At 44.4% G+C, this 20,049-nt stretch overlaps 1 protein-coding gene across 1 annotated transcript; it reads right to left on the bottom strand.

Moving 5' to 3' along the window:
• Positions 1-224: 224 nt before the first annotated feature.
• On the bottom strand, positions 225-19,360 carry LOC146356536 (extracellular calcium-sensing receptor-like). The gene is made up of 4 exons (XM_084830170.1): positions 19,355-19,360; positions 18,244-19,029; positions 16,472-16,593; positions 225-390 (listed from the first exon to the last, which is right to left on the bottom strand). Exons 1-4 carry the CDS (start codon positions 19,358-19,360, stop codon positions 225-227), a joined length of 1,080 nt encoding a protein of 359 aa, XP_084686296.1.
• Between the last annotated feature and the right edge of the window lie 689 nt (positions 19,361-20,049).

Genomic DNA, 20,049 nt, shown 5'->3' with positions numbered 1-20,049 from the left:
GATGCTCCTTCTCATCATCATCATCACCATCATCACCACCACCATGTTCCTCTTTTTGTTTCTCAGAACTCCTCCAGCAGATGTTGGCACCCAATCCTGTACAGATAAAGGCACAAGACAATCCACTGGGGTGCGTGAGCTGCCTCCTGTTGCTGCTATGAGATCCTGTTCAGCAAAGCAGAAAAGAGATGGACGCATCCCACTCTCCTTTCGCAGAATGAAGCCTAGAGGGAACTGGGCACTTTCCTCTCAGCTTCCATCCTGCCAAAGGAGAGCTGGTCAGCTGGAAGAGTGAACTGCCCAGGAGGAGTTTCACCCTTTCCACTCCCCTTTGACAGATTGAAGCCTAGAAGAAAGCCTGAGAAGTGTCCTTTCCTCTCAGCTTCCATCCTGCCAAAGAGAAGCAGGAAGGCTCAGCAGCCCAGGCCCAGCCACCAGTCGGCCAAGGAGTGTGCTCTCTGTGCAGGGTGTGGGGCTGGAGATCAGGACTCCTGGCACGGCCAGCATATAGCAACGATGTGCACAGTTAAGTGGATTTACAGATTATATTAATAATATTTTTAAATGAGAGTCACGAGGGGGGTTGTATCATTAATAAATAAAAAATATATTTTTAAAATATTGGTTATTTCATCTTTATCTCATCCCATTTAATTTCTATGTTTTGTGTATGTTTTATAACGTACATAATATATTAGTACAATAGTATATGTATATAATTTATAAATAAATATAGATCAATTGGTGGGTTGTGCTCACTTTTTTTTCACTGATGGGTTGCGCGGTCAAAAATATTTGGAGAACGCTGCTCTAGAAAATCAGGTGACTGATACCTCCCCCCCTCCCTGCTGGAGAGGAAGAACAAAGTTACCAGTTGTGCTCTCCAGACCTCATCACCAGGCAGGATGTTAAGCAAAATGTGGGAGAGGGAAGAAACTGGCCTGATATTGAGGCGACATTGTCTGCATTTAGTTCCAGTCTTGAAATGTTATTGTTATTGTTACTGTTATTGTTCTTTAGATTTATATAAAAACCCATAGCCGAAGTTCTCTGGGCAGTTTCTAAAGTTAAAACATTGAAATACAGTATACAGTAATTAAAAACCATTTACATAAATGCATACAGACAATATTACATCATGAGAAACGCTGGGTTGGTTGAATCACAGGTCGGAATTAAGATTGCCGGGAGAATTATCAACAACCTCAGATATGCAGATGATACCACCCTAATGGCAGAAAGTGAAGAGGATCTAAGGAGCCTCTTGTTGAGGGTGAAAGGGGAGAGTGTAAAAGCTGGTCTGAAACTCAACATTAAAAAAACAAAGATCATGGCATCTGGCCCCATCACTTCCTGGCATATAAAAGGGGAAGAAATGGAAGCAGTGACAGACTTTATTTTCTTGGGCTCCAAGATCACCGCAGACGGTGACTGTAGCCATGAAATTAAAAGACGCTTGCTCCTCGGGAGGAAAGCTATGGCAAACCTAGACAGCATAGTAAGAAGCAGAGACATCACCTTGCCGACAAACATCCACATAATCAAAGCTATGGTTTGCCCAGTAGTAACGTATGGCTGTGAGAGCTGGACTATAAGGTAGGCTGAGCACCGAAGAATTGATGCTTTCGAACTGTGGTGCTGGAGAAGGCTCTTACGAGTCCCCTGGACTGCAAGGAGGTCAAATCAGTCCATCCTAAAGGAAATCAACCCTGAGTGATCATTGGAAGGACAGATACAGAAGCTGAAGTTCAAATATTTTGGCCACCTAATGCGAAGAGAAAACTTTCTGGAAAAGACCCTGATGCTGGGAAAGACTGAAGGCAAAAGGAGAAGGGGACGGCAGAATATGAGATGGCTAGATAGCATCACTGATGCAATGAATATGGACTTGAGCATGGTCTGGGAGAGAGCGCAGGACAGGAAGGCCTGGCGTGCTATGGTCCATGGGGTCACGAAGAGTCGAACACGACTGAACGACTGAACAACAACAACAATACAGACAATATATACCAACAACATATATCCAAAAACAAATTTGAAATTAAAAAATCCAACAACAAAACAACACAGCTTAAAACAACACTGCTTAAAAACAGTATACAGCAGTCAGCAAAAGGAACAAGAGTTCTAGAAAAGGAAAGTCTGCCAGAATAAGAGAGAGTTTAATGCCTGCTTAAAAACCTTCAAAGAGGTCAGCAGGTGCTTTTCAACAGAGGGAGGAGATTGCAAACTTAATATGCTTGCTAAGAACGAGGTGCTGTTCAGGCTCCAGGTTGTCAAAGGCTAACTGAGATGAAGGTGCAAACAACAACTTGACAAACCCAAAGAACCAGCTTTGACCAATCAAAAACACATGTCCACTCCACACCACAGGTACTTTCAAAGGAGCAGCTCCTAGCACATATCTATCAATGCTCTTTAGCTGTAAGCTACAAGTGGAATCACAACTGACTGCCTACATTTCAGGGGTTATTGCACATTTTCCATGTGTACATCCTGCTACATTCCATCCACACTAGTGGGAGTGACGTAACCAGGTGTGCAAGGAAGGGAGAGGCAAAATGCACCTAAGCAGCTATATTTTTTACCACTACTCATATTTTCTTTTCCCAACTAGCTTTTAAAAAATCAACCTCTTTAGTTTTGATCATGAGATGCCCCTTTGTATTTAGATCTGGCCTCAGTACAATGATGTAGCACTTGGGAAGAAAGATACAGCACAACAACCCACCACTGGAGGCCAAGATGGAGAAGAGCTGCACAGCTACCATGTATTTGCCCTTGGTGCTCAGGTAGGTGGGCACAAAGGACACCCAAACGCTGCAGAAGACCAGCATGCTGAAGGTGATCAGCTTGGCTTCGTTGAAGGCCCCAGGCAGCTTCCGGGCTAGGAGAGCCACCGTGAAGCAGATGGCAGCCAGGAAGCCCATGTAGCCAAGGGCAGTGTAAAACATGGTGACAGACCCCTCATTGCATTGCAGTAGGATTTCTACAGGCTGAGAGTGCATGTCGGAGTCAGGGAATGGGGGAGAGATGACCAGCCAGATGGCGCAGATGACAACTTGGACACTGGAACAAGAAATGACGATGGCATTTGCCAAACTCTTCCCCAGCCATCTCCTCACCCTGTTCCCTGGTTTGGTGGCCAGGAAGGCCAGCACCACAGTGATGGTTTTTGTCAACACAGAAGACACAGCAACAGAGAAGATAATGTTGAAGACCATTTGCTGAAGAAGGCAGGTTGCTTTTCTTGGTTGGCCAATGAATAGGAAGGAGGACAAGAAGGTAAGCAGGAGGGAGATGAGGAGAGTGTAGGAAAGGTCACGGTTGTTTGCCTTGACTATTGGTGTTTCTAAGTATTTGATGAAGATTGCTAACACAAAGCCTGTGGTTAAGGACAAGAATAGAGCCAAGGAAGCCAGGATGATCCCCAAAGGTTCTTCATAGGCCAGGAAGGTTACAGTCTTGGGGATACATTGATCTCGGTCCTTGTTTGGATGCTGATCTTCCGGACACTTGGTGCAATGGTCTGCATCTGGAAACAACAAGAGGAACCAGTCACTGGTGGAAGACATGCTTTCCTTGCAGGAAACTCCTGCTTCACCCCTGCACATCTTCAACCAACTAAGATATCAAGCAGCAAGAGTGTGAACGCCATCTGCCAAAGACACAGAAGAACCAGTGAATGTAGGCAGTGTTCGCCTGGAGGAACCATTTGATGTGAGTGAATAGAAGGCAGCTTTTACATGTTCTAATATCCGTGGGGTGGCAGGAAACTCAAATCCAAGAATGTTTGAGAGGGCAGGAATCAGGGAAAAAATATATTTGTGGTTTTAATTTTTGTGAACTGCCCAGAGAACTTCAGCTATTGGGCGGCATAGAAATGACATAAACAAATGAATAAATAATACAAATTTGTCTATTGAATTTAATTGTACATTTCCTTCAAGCTGCTCTGCATCATATACATGTAGCTATCCCATGTTATCCTCACAATATCCCTGGGAGGATGGTTTGGGTGAAAAATAGTGACAGCTAACGTCACCACATTCTACAATCCATGGATGAGCAGGGATCAGAACTTGTGGAATAATAGAGCTGGAAGGGCCCTCCAAGGTCCTCTAATCCAAGCCTCTGCCAATGCAGGAAGTCCACTGCCACAGGATCTCAGATAGGTGGCCCTTCAACTCTGCATAAAGATCTTTAACACAGGTCCACAACTTTCTGAGGCAGTCTGTTCCATTGTCAAACAGCACATTCCACCAGGAAGTTCTTCCTGTTGTTTAGACGAAATCCCCTCAGGTTTCTACAATCCAAAACCAACCCTGAAGCTACTTCTTTGCTGCTCTAATGAGTTCAAAGGGACCTCATAGGTCATGAAGTTCCAATACACTTCCAGAATGTGGAATTCTGCACAAATCTTATCAACCTTACCCTGCTTAGTGATTCAGGAATTATTTTGTTAAAGCATGGTAAAAATGGCTCTGGAGATTAAGCCAAACAGATCAGGGGATGTATTCTGATCGCTACAATAACTGGCTAGTACCGCTAATAGCTTTATCTCCATACATTTCCCTAATCTGCCTTTACAGCCACCAAAGTTGGTGGCCATCCCTACATCTTGTGATGGGGAATTGCATAGTTTATTGATGTGCTGTGTAAAGAAGACACTTTCATATGCCTCTTCTATCTTCCCCTTTAACCATTTTTATTAAGTGAGCTGCCCCAAATATTGGGACTTTTCCACACAGGGGAGTTGCTCCAGCCCCTTGATCATTCTGGTTGCCCTTTTCTGCACTTTTCCAACTATACAATATCTTTTTTGAGGTGTGGTGACCAGAACTCTACACAACATGCCAAGTTTGCATAATATAGTTACGATGTGGGCAATTTTATTTTTGATTTCTTTCCTAATTATGCCCAACATGAAAATGGCTTGTTGACAACAGCTGCACACTTGGCTGACATATTCATTAAGCTAGTTTCACTTCCATTCTCCAGATCTCTTCCTTAGTCTATGGGGAAACCCAGATGTAAAAACTGTTAAGAAAAACCATCATTGCGGTGGACGTGGACTGATGAGGGCCACATTAGGTTCACTTGCTGGATCGTCACCTTGTTGTGGTGAGTGGGCTTGTGTGTTCCAATGAACCCTGTGAGCGAAGCTGTCGGTAGTCATATACTCCCAGCAGGGTTACCCATGGCGGTAAGGTCAAGGGGGAGGAACCAGACAAAGAACGATCCAAGAAAGTCCTCAATGGCAGAACAGGCGGAAGATAACAAGGTGTATGTTACAATGACTGAGAAGACGGATGAAGGCTGCAGCAGATAAGGACCCCCAATTGTCATGATATCCATGCCATTGGATTAAAGCCTTTTTCTGTGAAGACTGTGTGTGGATCATTGTGCACTGATCTCCACACATAAAACAAATTCAGGCATAGGCATCTTCCATCTAACCCAAACAAATGTCCCATGGCGATCGGCGATTAGCAACAGGGGCAGGACTGTGAAATCCGGAAGCCCCTAGTCATTGACCGGCACATGGGCAGTTGATACAGACTCAGTCATCGTGACTCAAGAACCAAGGCAGTTGAGTGGTTCGGCAGCTGTATCCATGAGTCCTATTTAGGATCCACTCTGCTCACCCTGCATGGGGAAGGGACTAGAAAAGGTGCCCTAAACGTAGTCTGCCTCATCCTCCCTGACTGGATTACCACATCCAGTGGGGACAACATTTAGCAGTCGCAAAAGACAATTGAACTTTGGAACATGGAATATACGGACACTGCTGGACAATAAAGACAGTGAATGCCCTGAATGCAGGACTGCCATCATTGCAAGGAAGCTGAGATATTTTAACATTGACAAAGCAGCACTACAAGAAACTCGAAGAGCAGGACAGGGACAACTGAAGAAAGAAAAAGGAGGTTACACCTTCTTTTGGAAAGGACTGCCTTTACAAGAATGACCGATACATGGAATAGGCTTTGCTATTAAAAATGATCTTATGAAGCTCTTGTCAGAAGTTCCTACTGTCATTAATGACTGACTCAGTCTCAACCCTCCAAATAAAACTTGCCAAAAACCAGCAGGCAACTCTTCTAAGTGCCTATGCACCAACATTAGATGCTGATGAAGACATCAAAAAATTTTTTACTCCCAGCTGCACACCATCTTGTCAGAGATACCTAAGGAGGATAAAATCATCCTCCTGGGCAACTTCAATGCAAGAGTTGGGCGTGAGAAGGAGTTGGCAATAGCAACCAGAATGCAATTCTACTTCTGACTAAATGTGCAGAGCATAATCTTGTCATTACCAACACACTTTTTCACCAGAAAAATATTTTAAAAAATCATGGAAGCATCCTCGGTCGAAGCACTGACATCTTCTAGATTATGTAATTGTCCGTGCGAGAGGTCATGGTGATGTACTCCTCACTAGAGCCATGACGAGTGCTGATGACTGTTGGACAGACCATCGATTAATTCGTTCCACGATGGCCATTACGGTTGCCCCTCAACGTAAGCTCCAAGGAAGAAAACAAAAGCGTAAAATGAACACCCAAGCCCTTCAAGACCCCATTAAGTGAGCCTGCTTTCAAACAACTCTCAAGGAACATCGACTTATGGAAACCCCTGAAAATGTTGAGGAACATTGAAATAAACTGAAGACTGCCATTACCGCAGCTTGTGAACAAACTATTGGATACCCAACTAAGAAACATCAGGACTGGCTTGATGAGAATGATAGGGAGATTGAACATATTATTGATAAGAAAAGGAAAGCTTTCCAAATATGGCAAAAAGACAGCAACTGTACCACTAAGAAAAAAATCTATGCCAGTGCTAAGGCTGAGGTCCAAAGAAGAACCAGAGAACTGAAGAACACCTGGTGGCTAAAGAAAGCTCAAGAAATCCAGCATTTTGTAGATGCTCATGATGCACAGGGCTTTTTTAATGCCACAAAGGTCATCTATGGACCAACAAATTATGGCACAAACTCCTTACACTCAATAGATGGTGCTGAACTTCTAAAGGACAAAGAGTCTACTGCACCATAAGGGAAAGAGCATTACCACAACCTTCTTAACTGTAATTCTATTGTGGCTGATGAGGTTTTCTCACAAATCCCACAAAAACAAACCAGAGATGAGCTTGCAGTATCCCCTAGTTTGGAGGAAGTCAGTAAAGCCATTAACCAAATGAAAATAATAAAGCTAGTGGACCCAATGGGATCCCTCTTGAAGTCTTTAAAGAAGATGGGCCTGAGCCTATACAACAGCTCCATAAGCTCATCGAAAAAATCTGGATGAGGGAGGAGATCCCAGCAGACTTCAAGGATGCCATAGTTATCACTCTCTGTAAAAAGGGTGATAGAACTATCGCGTTATCTCCCTTCTAGCTACAGCAGGCAAAATCCTGGCAAGGATTCTCGCAAACCCCCTTATATTTATCTCAGAAGACATCCTCCCTGAATCCCAAAATGGTTCCTGCCCTTCCAGGGAGACAGTGGATATGATCCTTACTGCACGATGGTTCCAAGAAAAATGTAGGGAGCAAAACCAACCCCTGTAACATGGCGTTTATTGATCTGACTAAGGCCTTCGACACTGTAAATCTTGCTGCTCTTTGGATCATTCTTCTGAAAACCGGATGCTCTAATAAATTTGTAAACATCTTGCGGCTCCTCCATGACATAATGATGGCATTATCATGGCAACAGTCTTGGATAACAATGGCTCTCAAAGTGATCCATTCAAAGTGGGATCTGGCGTTAAACAGGGATGCATCATTGAGCCGACTTATTCGTTATCTTCATCGCTATGATTCTACAACTTGTTGAAGGGAAACTTCCCACTGGTGTAGAAATCATATATCGAACAGATGGAAAACTTTTTAATCTTAGTAGGCTGAAAGCAAAAAGTAAGGTAATAACAACCTCTGTCATAGAACTTCAATATGCTGATAATAACGAAATCTGCGCACACTCAGAGGAAGATCTCCAAACTACCCTAAACATCTTCCCAGAAGCATATGAAAAGCTCGGCCTCTCGCTTAACATCAAAAAGATGCAAAGTGCTTTACCAGCAAGCACAAACCAATCCCTCTGAAGCACCATCAATCCACCTTAATGACGTGATGCCGGAAAACGTTGATCATTTTTCTTATCTTGGCAGACATCTCTCCACAAAAGCTGACATGGACGCTGAAATTCAGCATCGCCTGAGCTCTGCGAGTGTAGCATTCTCCCGAATGAAGCGTATAGTGTTCAAGGATAGGAACATTTGCAGGGAGACCAAAATGCTTGTTTACAAAGCCATTGTGCTACCAACCTTACTGTACGCCTGTGAAACATGGACCATCTATAAACGTCATTCCCAACTTCTCGAAAGATTCCACCAATGCTGCCTCCGAAAAATTCTGCAAATTACTTGGGAAGATAGACCGACTAATGTCAGCATACTGAAAGAAGCAGCTATTCTATTCCCAATGTATGAATGGAAAATGGAATATTGGTGGACAGCAAAAGAGATTTAAAGATGTTCTTAAAGCTAATAAAAAAAATGTAACATTAGCATTGAGAACTGGGAAGCCCTGACTCATGAGCGCTCCAACTGGAGGTCAGCCTATATTAAAGGTGCTATTGACTTTGAAGAAGCACGAGTACAGGGAGAAAGGGAGAAATGAGTCCAGCGGAAGGCACGTCAAGCAAACCCTCACTGTGACTGCCTTCCCCCTGGAAACCTATGTCCTCACTGTGGGAGGCTGTGTAGATCCAGAATCAGCCTTCACAGCCACCTGCAGACCCACTGTTAAGACTCTGTCTCTGGAAGACAATCTCACTCGGTCACGAGTGATCGCCATGATGATGAGGTCAGAACACATCTGGGACGGGGTATTGCAAAATTTGTGCAGCCTGTTACGTTGTTGTTGTTGTTTATTCGGTCAGTCGCTTCCGATTCTTTGTGACTTCATGGACCAGCCCACATGCCAGAGCTTCCTGTCAGCTGTCGCCACCCCTAGCTCCCCCAAGGACGAGTCCGTCACCTCCAGAATATCATCCGTCCATCCTGCCCTTGGTCGGCCCCTCTTCCTTTTGCCTTTCACTTTCCCTAGCATCAGCATCTGCTCCAGGGCATCCTGTCTTCTCATGATGTGGCCAAAGTACTTCAGTTTTGCCTTTCATATCATTCCCTCAAGTGAGCAGTCTGGCTTTATTTCCTGGAGTATGGACTGGTTTGATCTTCTTGCAGTCCAAGGCACTCTCAGAATTTTCCTGCAGTAGTATAGATACCAATTATTATAAGATGTTTGAAGGGAATACTTGAGGACTGTTTCTAGATCTTTTTAACCTTTTTAATATTTTATTAAAATCTTATTTTTAATTGTTTATTAGAATTGTCAGTTTCCTATAACCTATATTGTTTGGTGAACTTTATGCATTAGCCTTAGAAAGTTGTATTTGTGTGTGTGGGGGGGCTAGGTTCACTCAGGAGTCTTTGGTGAAGGACGTTGGCAAAAGATTTTTGCAAGTCCATATAAACAACGTCAACACTCCTGCTAATTCCTAATTTTAACCATTTCAGAGAATTCTAAAAGATTAGTTGGGCAGGACCTACCTTGAGAGAAGGTATAGGATTGCTCCATTATTAGAAGCTTATTGTTTACATGAAAAAGACTTTATGTAGAAATTGGCTTATACCGGTGATTTGTAATTGCAGACTAATAGTAGCTACTGAATTTCAGATTTGCATGCATTGAAACATGCATATCTTCTCGTCTGGATTACTGCAATGCATTCTACAGGGGGCTGCCTTTGAACATGGTCTGGAAACATCAGCCCAACCAAAATAGGGCAGCGAGATTGTAAACAGGGACTGGCCAATGAGATCACATTATGCCAGTACTTTTCCAGCTGCACTGGCTGCCAGTCCATTTCTGGGCCCAATTCAAAGTGCTGGTCTTAACAGTCAGTGCCCCTTAATGGCTTGGGGCCAGGTTACCTGAAGGATCGCCTCTTCCCATATGTGCCTGCCCAGAGCCTAAGATCATCCTCAGCAGTCCTTCTCCGTGAGAACCCGCCAAAGGAAGTGAGGCCCTTTTTGCTGTGGCCCCCTGGCTGTGGAATGAGCACCCCAGAGAGGTTCACCTGGCACGAGGTTGTACTTCTTCTGGTGCCAGGTGAAGACCTTTTCATTCTCCCAGTATTTTCGCTTCCTAGTCTTTTAGCATTGGTATTTTAAATCTATATTTTAAATATCTGCATTGCTGCTAGGTTTTATTCTGGTTGTTATATTGTGGTTTTAATGCTGTCATATTTTATGTTGTTTTACTGTGTGCTTTTTGGTTTGGATTTTTGTGAACAAAAAAGAAATGAAATACATACATACATACATACATACATGTTTTAGAAGTCACTTTGTCTCCCCTGACTTCCTTACATAAGAAATCGAACCTTGCTAAGCATTAGAATAATAGAATCATAGATCTGGGAGGGCCATTTAGATCATCGTGTCCAACCCCCGGTCCTTGTGATGCACCCTGGAAACTTCTCACTGCTCAAAGAAGTGGGGTGAGCATAACAATATTTGGCATGGGGGGTGCATGCGATTTAAAGAGCAGAAGACACATGTAGTCTGTCCATTCTGATACCTGCCCCATCCATCCTCCATGGGCATTCCTTGGGACTTACTTTGTGAAATACATTATGGATAGTAAAACACCAGAACCGCATTTAGAAAATGCTTCAACATTTCTTCCATGGGAAATATCTGGGTGAATCCTTGCACAATGCCATGGGCTGCTCTTTCCTCAAGTGTCACCCACCTTCCCGAGTGGAGATGGTCCCTTCTGGGCATAGAGCACAGTCCTTCCTGAACCACCTTGACGAATCCAGGGCAACAGCTTCCCACACACCTGGAATGAGGCAGGGGCTAAGCAGAAATATCAAAAGCATCAAGGAAAATATGTTGTGCTAATTCTCTATGGAATTAGAGAACCTGGCCTGAAATCCAACTGAAAGGGATCCAGATGATTGATCTCATCCAAGAGCTGTTCTCTGGACACCTCACCTGAATCATCTGCTTTAACACTGGATGCAAGAAGGGTTTGTTGTAGTTGTTGTTTCTTCCATCAGTCGCTTCCAACTGTTGGTGACTTCATGGAGCAGTCCACGCCAGTGCTTCCTGTTGGCCACTGCCACACCCAGCTCCCCCAAGGTCGACTCCGTCACCTCCAGAATATCATCCATCCCTCTTGCCCTTGGTTGGCCCCTCTTCTTTTTGCCTTCCACCTTCTCTAGCGTCAGCCTCTTCTCCAGGGTGTCCTGTCTTCTCACGATGTGGCCAAAGCAGGCTGGCTTTCTTTCCTGGAGGATGGACTGGTTTGATCTTCTTGCAGTCCAAGGCACTCTCAGGATTTTCCTCCAGCACCACACTTCAAAAGCATCTATCTTCTTTCGCTCAGCCTTCCTTATGGTCCAGCTCTGGCAGCCATAGGTTACTACAGGGAATACCACTGCTTGAACTATGTGGGCCTTTGTTGTCAGTGTGATGTCTCTACTCTTCACTATTTTATCAAGATTTGTCATTGCTGTCCTACGAAGAAATAAACGTCTTCTGATTTCCTGGCTGCAATCAGCATCTGCAGTAATCTTTGCACCTAGAAAGACAAAGTCTGTCACTGCCTCCACATTTTCTCCCTCTATTTCCCAGTTATCAGTCAAACTGGTTGCCATAATCTTGGTCTTTTGGAGGTTGAACTGCAACCCAGCTTTTGCACTTTCTTCTTTCACCTTTGTCATAAGGTTCCTCAGCTCCTCCTTGCTTTCAGCCATCAAAGTGGTATCATCTGCATATCTGAGATTGTTAATGTTTCTTCCAGTGATTTTAACTCCAGCCTTGGATTCATCAAGCCCAGCACATCGCATGATGTGTTCTGCATACAGGTTGAATGGGTAGGATGAGAGTATACAACCCTGCCGTAGAATAGGAAGGACAAGAGACCTCTTCCAGAAAATTAGAAACAACGGAGGTAAATTCCAGGCAAAAATGGATATGATCAAAAGCAAAGATGGCAAGGACCTGCCAGAAGCAGAAGAGATCAAGAAAAGGTGGCAAGAATATATGGAAGATCTGCATAGGAAGGATAATGATATCGGGTATAGATTTGATGGTGTGGTCAGTGAGTTAGCGCCAGACATCCTGAAGACTGAGGTAGAATGGGCCTTAAGAAGCATGGCTAATAACAAGGAAGCAGGAGATGACGCTATCCCAGCTGAATTGTTTAAAATCCTGCAAGATGATGCTGTCAAGGTGATGCATGCCATATGCCAGCAAATTTGGAAAACACAAGAATGTGTTTGGGAAAAAATCAACTTATATCCCCACACCAAAAAAGGGAGACACCAAAGAATGTTCAAACTATCAAACAGTGGCACTTATTTCACATGCCAGGAAGGTAATGCTCAAGATCTTGCAAGGTCGACTCTAGCCATTCATGGAACGAGAATGGCCAGATGTACAAGCTGGGTTTAAAAAAGGCAGAGGAACTCGAGACCAGATTGCCAATATCCGCTGGAGAATGGAGAAAGCCAGGGAGTTTCAGAAAAACATCAATTTCTGTTTTATGGACTATTCTGAAGCCTTGGACTGTGTGGATCATAACAAATTGTGGTAAGGTTTTGGTGGTATGGGGATACCAAGTCACCTTGTATGCCTCCTGAAGAGTCTGTATAACAACCAAGTAGCAACAGTAAGAACAGACCATGGAAAAATGGACTGGTTTAAGATTGGGAAAGGAGTACAGCAGGGCTGTATACTCTCACCCTACCTATTCAACCTGTACGCAAGAAAGGTGCATGAGCATTAAAGAGCAGAAGGTACTTGTAGGCTGTTGATTCTGATCCCTGCCCCTTCCACAACCTCTAGCCACCCCCAATCCAAACTCCAAGGTTGTTGTTGTTCAGTCGTTCAGTCGTGTCCGACTCTTCGTGACCCCATGGACCATAGCACGCCAGGCCTTCCTGTCCTGCGCTCTCTCCCAGAGCGTGCTCAAGTTCATATTCATTGCATCCGTGATGCTATCTAGCCATCTCATCCTCTGCCGTCCCCTTCTCCTTTTGCCTTCAGTCTTTCCCAGCATCAGGGTCTTTTCCAGGGAGTTTTCTCTTTGCATTAGGTGGCCAAAATATTGGAGCTTCAGCTTCAGGATCTGTCCTTCCAATGAGCAGTCAGGGTTGATTTCCTTTAGGATGGACTGATTTGACCTCCTTGCAGTCCAGGGGACTCGTAAGAGTCTTCTCCAGCACCACAGTTCGAAAGCATCAATTCTTTGGCGCTCAGCCTTCCTTATAGTCCAGCTCTCACAGCCATACATTATTACTGGGAAAACCATAGCTTTGATTAGACGGACCTTTGTTGGCAAAGTGATGTCTCTGCTTCTTACTATGCTGTCTAGGTTGGCCATAGCTTTCCTCCCAAGGAGCAAGCGTCTTTTAATTTCATGGCTACAGTCACCGTCTGCGGTGATCTTGGAGCCCAAGAAAGTAAAATCTGTCACTGCTTCCATTTCTTCCCCTTCTATATGCCAGGAAGTGATGGGGCCAGATGCCATGATCTTCGTTTTTTTAATGTTGAGTTTCAAACCAGCTTTTGCACTCTCCACTTTCACCCTCAACAAGAGGCTCTTTAGATCCTCTTCGCTTTCTGCCATTAGGGTGGTATCGTCTGCATATAGGAGGTTGTTGATAATTCTCCCAGCAATCTTAATTCCAACCTCTGATTCATCCAACCCGGCATTTCTCATGATGTACTCTGCATATAAGTTGAATAAGCAGGGTGACAATATGCAGCCTTGTCGTACTCCTTTCCCAATTTTGAACCAATCAGTTGTTCCATGTCTGGTTCTGACTGTTGCTTCTTGACCCTCGTACAGGTTTCTCAGGAGACAGGTAAGGTGGTCTGGTACTCCCATCACTTTCAGAATTTGCCACAGTTTGTTGTGATCCACACAATCAAAGGCTTTAGCGTAGTCAATGAAGCAGAAATAGACGTTTTTCTGGAATTCTCTTGCTTTCTCCATGATGCAGCGAATGTTGGCGATTTGATCTCTAGTTCCTCTGCCTCTTCGAAACCCAGCTTGTACTTCCGGTAGTTCTCGGTTCACATACTGCTGAAGCCTAGCTTGTAGGATTTTGAGCATCACCTTGCTGGCATGTGAAATGAGCGCAATTGTGCGGTAGTTTGAACACTCTTTGGTGTTGCCCTTCTTTGGAATTGGAATGTAAACTGACCTTTTCCAGTCTTGTGGCCACTGTTGAGTGTTCCAGATTTGTTGGCATATTGAATGCAGCACTTTAACAGCATCATCTTTTAGGATTTTAAATAGCTCGGCTGGAATACTGTCATCTCCGCTAGCTTTGTTGTTACTAATGCTTCCTAAGGCCCACTTGACTTCACTCTCTGGGATGTCCGGCTCAAGTTCAGTGACCGCACTATCATGGCTATCAGGGACATTCAGATCTTTCCTGTATAGTTCTTCTGTGTATTCTTTCCACCTCTTCTTCATCTCATCTGCTTCTGTTAGGTCCCTGCCTTCTTTGTCCTTTATCATGCCCGTCTTTGAACAAAACGTTCCCTTGAGATCTCCAATTTTCTTGAAGAGATCTCTAGTCTTTCCCATTCTGTTGTTTTCCTCGATTTCTTTGCATTGTTCATTTAAGAAGGCCTTCTTGTCTCTCCTTGCTATTCTCTGGAACTCTGCATTCAGTTGGGTATATCTTCCCCTTTCTCCCTTGCTTTTCGCTTCCCTTCTTTCGTGAGCTACTTGTAAAGCCTCATCAGACAGCCACTTGGCTTTCTTGCATTTCTTTTTCTTTGGGATGGATTTCGTTGCTGCCTCCTGAACAATGTTACGGACCTCCGTCCATAGTTCCTCAGGCACTCTGTCTATCAGGTCTAATCCCTGAAATCTATTCCTCACCTCCACTGTATATTCATCAGGGATATGATTTAGGTCATACCTGAACGGTTTAGTAGTTTTCCCGACGTTCTTCAATTTAAGTCGAAATTTTGCAAGAAGCAGCTCATGATCTGAGCCACAGTCAGCTCCAGGTCTTGTTTTTACTGACTGTATGGAGCTTCTCCATCTTTGGCTGCAAAGGACATAATCAATCTGATTTCGATATTGACCATCTGCTGACGTCCATGTGTAGAGTCGCCTCTTGTGCTGTTGGAAAAGAGTGTTTGCTATGATCAGCATGTTCTCTTGGCAAAACTCTATTAGCTTTTGTCCTGCTTCATTTTGTACACCAAGGCCATGCCTGCCTGTTATCCTGGTGATTTCTTGACTTCCTACTTTAGCATTCCAATCCCCTATGATGAAGAGGACATCTTTTTTTGTTGTTAGTTCTAGAAGGTGTTGTAGGTCTTCATAGAACCGATCAACCTCAGCTTCTTCGGCCTCAGTGGTTGGGGCATAGACTTGAATTACTGTGATGTGGAATGGTTTGCCTTGGATTCGTACTGAGATCATTCTATCATTTTTAAGATTGTACCCCAATTATGGATAGTGCAAGAAAGGATCCAAGTTCTGAACCGCCTTTAATAGTAGATTCATAGAAAGCGTGTCGGTGAATCTTTCATTTGAAATTTCAGTTTGAGATATCAATTATGGATAGTGCAAGAAAGGATCTAAGTTTCCTCAAGAGTCACCCACCTTCCCAAATGGAGATGGTCCCTCCTGGGCATGCAGCACAGTTGTAGCAGCAAACGGGCTCTCCTTCCTGAACCACCTTGACAAATCCAGGGCGACAGCTTTCCACACACCTGGAATGAGGCAGGGGCTATGCAGAAAGAGAGGAAGCATCAAGGAAAATGTGTTGTGCTGATTCTCTATAGGAAGGAGATGCACAGCTAGAAAGGAAGCCAGGGTCCTCAAGCCCCACTTTGGATTTGCAGCCTGTAAATAGGTCTACTGATGTCCAAATGAAATGACTGCATATTCTTCTCCTGTGTCCCCCATAAATCCACTTCCCTCCCTTTCCTGTCCAATTTAGACTGTAAGCTCATCAGGGCAGGGACCTGTGCTCTTGCACTCTCTGACGTGCCATCCAAACTGTTGACACAATATATATGAATAAATTCTTTAAGCCCAAGTGACCCCCAGTCTGTGTTCCAAGGCAACACTTCTGATCCACTGCTGGGTATCAAAGCTGGGAAAAGACCCTCCTCTCTCTGAGGTCTTGAAGAACTGCTGCTAGCTGGAATTAACAGGCATTCCAAGACAGCCGCACATGGAGTCTGTTACAGTTATACGAGCTTCAGTGATGGTCAATACAGTGAAAGGAACATTTTTCCTCACCTGGTTGAGCCACGTGGGCCACACAAGATCATCCCTGTTGATAGAGAACTTTTGGTCTGGGGATCCCTGTCTTTCTATACTCTCAAATTTCACTCTCAACACAGACCTGTTGGGAAACACAACCCAATTCACAATGTCAAAGTCAACTGCCAGATCTCCGCTTTTTTCCAAACACACTCCGCCCATGGAAGTATTGTAAAACTGGGAGTTCTTCAGGAAAGGGTGAAGCTAGAGTGGCAGAGAAAACACCAACATTTAAGGACACTGGAAACCCAGTTTGATATCTTGCTTCTGCCCATTTCAAGCTTGTGTTTCCCTCTTATCGTTCAGGGCTGTATGTCAATTATTTAAAGTTCTTCAAATTGGTGGCCATCACTACATCCTGTGGTAGCGAATTTCATAGTTTAACTATGTGCTGTGTGAAGAAGTCCTCCCTTTTATCTTTCTAGAATCTCCCAGCCATCACGTTCATGGGATGACCCCAGGTTCAAGTATTTTGAGAGAGGGAGAAAAATGTCTCCCTATCCACACGCTCCACACCATGCAGAACTTTGTACACCTCGGTCATGTCTCCCCTTACCCTCCATTTTTCCACTCTCAACAATCCTAGCTGTTGTAACCTTCTCCCTTAGGGGAGATGGTCCAGCCCCTTGATCATTTCAGTTGCCCTTTTCTGCACTTTTTCCAGCTCTACAATATCATTTTTTTAGGTGCGGTGACTAGATCTGCACATAGTACTCTACGAGTGGTTGCACCATAGATTTGTATAGGGGCAGTAGTCATAGAATAGTCATAGAATAGATGTAAAATAGTAGGGTTGGAAGGGGCCTACAAGACCATCGAGTCCAACCCACTGCTCAGTGCAGGAATCTAAGTCAAAAGCATCCCTGACAGATGGCTGTCCAGCTTCATCTACAATGCCTCCAGTGTGGGAGAGCCCACTACCTCCCTAGGTCATTGGTTTCCATCAAACTGGAATCCAATTTGAGATCTCACTTCTGTCCATTTCAAGCTTTCCCTCTTATCATTCTTATCTTTTTAACATTTGGAAAGGACCTGATTTCATTCCTGAACACCCTCAGCCTGCTTTAGCAGCTTGGGAAGCTAAAGCTATTAGACATATCAAGCTGTGGGGAGAATACTGAATGCTGGACCATCTTTCATGGCCCTCCACAGGTCACCAATAACAGGCAGGAAATACTCTCCTTTTATGAACTTTGGAATCCTATACACCTGGGAGTAAGTCCCACTGGATTTCTTGGGACATTCCCCTGAGTATACACACATCATATAAATGGTATAGAGAGAGATCCAAATTTCTTAACACAGGCGTCAAATTGTACGAGTTGATTTAAACAATGCTCCCAACACACAACTATTATCGACTTGATAGAAAAGCATGTAGGCTCCAGCATCACACATTCCACAGAGAATGGTAGGAGAGAGGGAGGTGCCGGAGTCTCAAAAGAGCAGGCCCAGTCAGGAAGGCTCTAAGACAGCAAGCGCAGCCTCCCTTGCCCAAGAGAACTCCCATGTACATATCTGGTGGGAGTGGGAGTCCTATTCCCATGGTGGGGCATGGGGAAAGCCCCAATGCAGGCAGAGATGTATCAGTGTAGAGTTGTGCCAATGAGGGCGGGCTAGGACGAGTTGTGCTGTGTCCTCTGAGGCCATTGTAAGGGAGCAAAAAGTGGGACCCACACAGGGAGTATCACAGTTGGGTTTGCTCCATGAATACGCAACATCTCAACTCCCTGCTACATTTGGCATTTTCTGAGAGTGTAATCCCAAGACAACGATTCTAGAATTGTACAATGGATCATCATGATCAGGCAGAGATATCAGTGAGGGAAAAGGGAATACCTGCCATGGCTGTACCCTTTGAACGTCCAGCCTGTATCCCCTCTTGGATCTGGAGGAATAGGCAGCATCTAAGGCATGGGCCACAGACTGGATGGTACTGTAAATGATGTAGCTATCTAGAGACAGTATTCTATCAATGTCCACTTGGGGCAATAACTTCAGTTTCTTAGTCTCTGGGCATCTATTCCAGCCGTTCAGATACAATTTATGCTTTGAACTGGAACACTTAAATGCTTTTGTCACAAACTGCTTCATAATAGACTTGTAAAGCAAATAATCATTGTATTTTGTTCTTTTCTTTGTGCGGATAAGGAAGGAAAAAATGCCATGGATGTACTGGGAATTGAATTCAGTATTTATCAAACCCAAGGTGATATCCCACAAAGCTGTTATGATCCAGACTTTCCCCACAATCGGTTTCACAAATTTTTCAGCTACCTGTTGTACAGTGTCAATTTCGTATAAAAAAGAGGGACTCTCTGCGTAGTGAACAAAAACATTGACTTGTCTCCACTTGATGAACAAAGAAACCCGGAACAGGACTTTGCGTGTGAGCAGAGCTGGAATGGTCTGTGAGAAAACAACACAAACGTGGTTCCTGATGAGCTCAGGGGTCAAAGTCCTTATGAACAAGGCCCCATTCTTTGTGTCTGGAGCAAAGAGCATGGTCATCGTCCACCTGAAATGCAGGAGAAGTTTGGTAATCTCCAGGTACTGGGATCCTTCTTGGGGAAACGTTCCATAGAAAAAAGGGAACTGAGTCTTAGTGTTCTGGATATGAGGCACAAAAGCATAAGTGACCTATCAAAGAAAGGAAGAGAGAAATGCTGTATTTTGTTACAGATCAATGATCCAATATTGGTTACACATGGCTTTGTAATGATTGGGAAGATGGTGGTCACCATGATGAACATCCGTCCCACCTTTCCAAAGGAAGACCACATGGATGGGGACAAGAACTTCCTGCTCACTCTGTCCATACTTCCTCTAGTGGTGGTGCCCCTGTGAGTTGACGTCAGCACAAAATGAACACGCTTCTGTATAACTCAGTCATTTTTCATCAGATGTTTCTGAAATCTGGCCATGTCATGTCTCTTAGGAGGTAAGTAGGGATGGATGGATTTACCTGCATCCACGCTCACCATGTGCTCATCAAATCCTCACTGCCCCCTGCCCCCAGCATGCCTCTGGATGGCCTGATGAGCGCCCGGGGACCATTCACGCCTCTCAAAGGTGGCTTTTAGAGAATAACAATGGCCTTTTATGCAGAATAATGAGCCGCCATTTCTACACAAAATGGGGCCTCGCAATGGGACCAGCAGACCATGTGGTGGTTATCGGGCTGTCCAGTGGGTCACATGGTGAGCAGGGGTGTCCTGCTGGCACGGGCCATGGACCCCAGTCCACCAGGCTGAGCGGGCTGGAGTCTCTTGGACTCCAACACTGTGTTGCAATTGCATGCCTGAAACATCTCTACAGGTAAGTTATTTCTGCCAGACTTCACACCAATGGATAGAATACATATTATCATACATACAATTTGCAGTGATGATGATCGCTTTCTGGACTATAAGCATATGAATAAGAACAAAACTACAAATGATGTTAATCACATGATTTTCCCTTGAATGCAGGAATTTCCTTTCACAAATAGAGCCACTGTTTATGAAATAGTGGCCCATCTTCTAATACAGGTCGGGACCCTCATGGGAGAGGGTGCCGGGGGGGGGGGGGTTAACCCTTTGTGCCCTCCATAAATCCAGATCACACACAAACTCCAGCCTTCTAAATTTTTTGGGAGGGAAGTTACCGTTGAAGCTC

The sequence above is a fragment of the Heloderma suspectum genome, chromosome 2 (assembly GCF_057233095.1).
Source record: "Heloderma suspectum isolate Gila_16-S chromosome 2, 16-S_ref, whole genome shotgun sequence".
NCBI classification, from domain to species: Eukaryota; Metazoa; Chordata; class Lepidosauria; order Squamata; family Helodermatidae; genus Heloderma; species Heloderma suspectum.
This window is presented reverse-complemented; position numbering and strand designations above follow the sequence as displayed.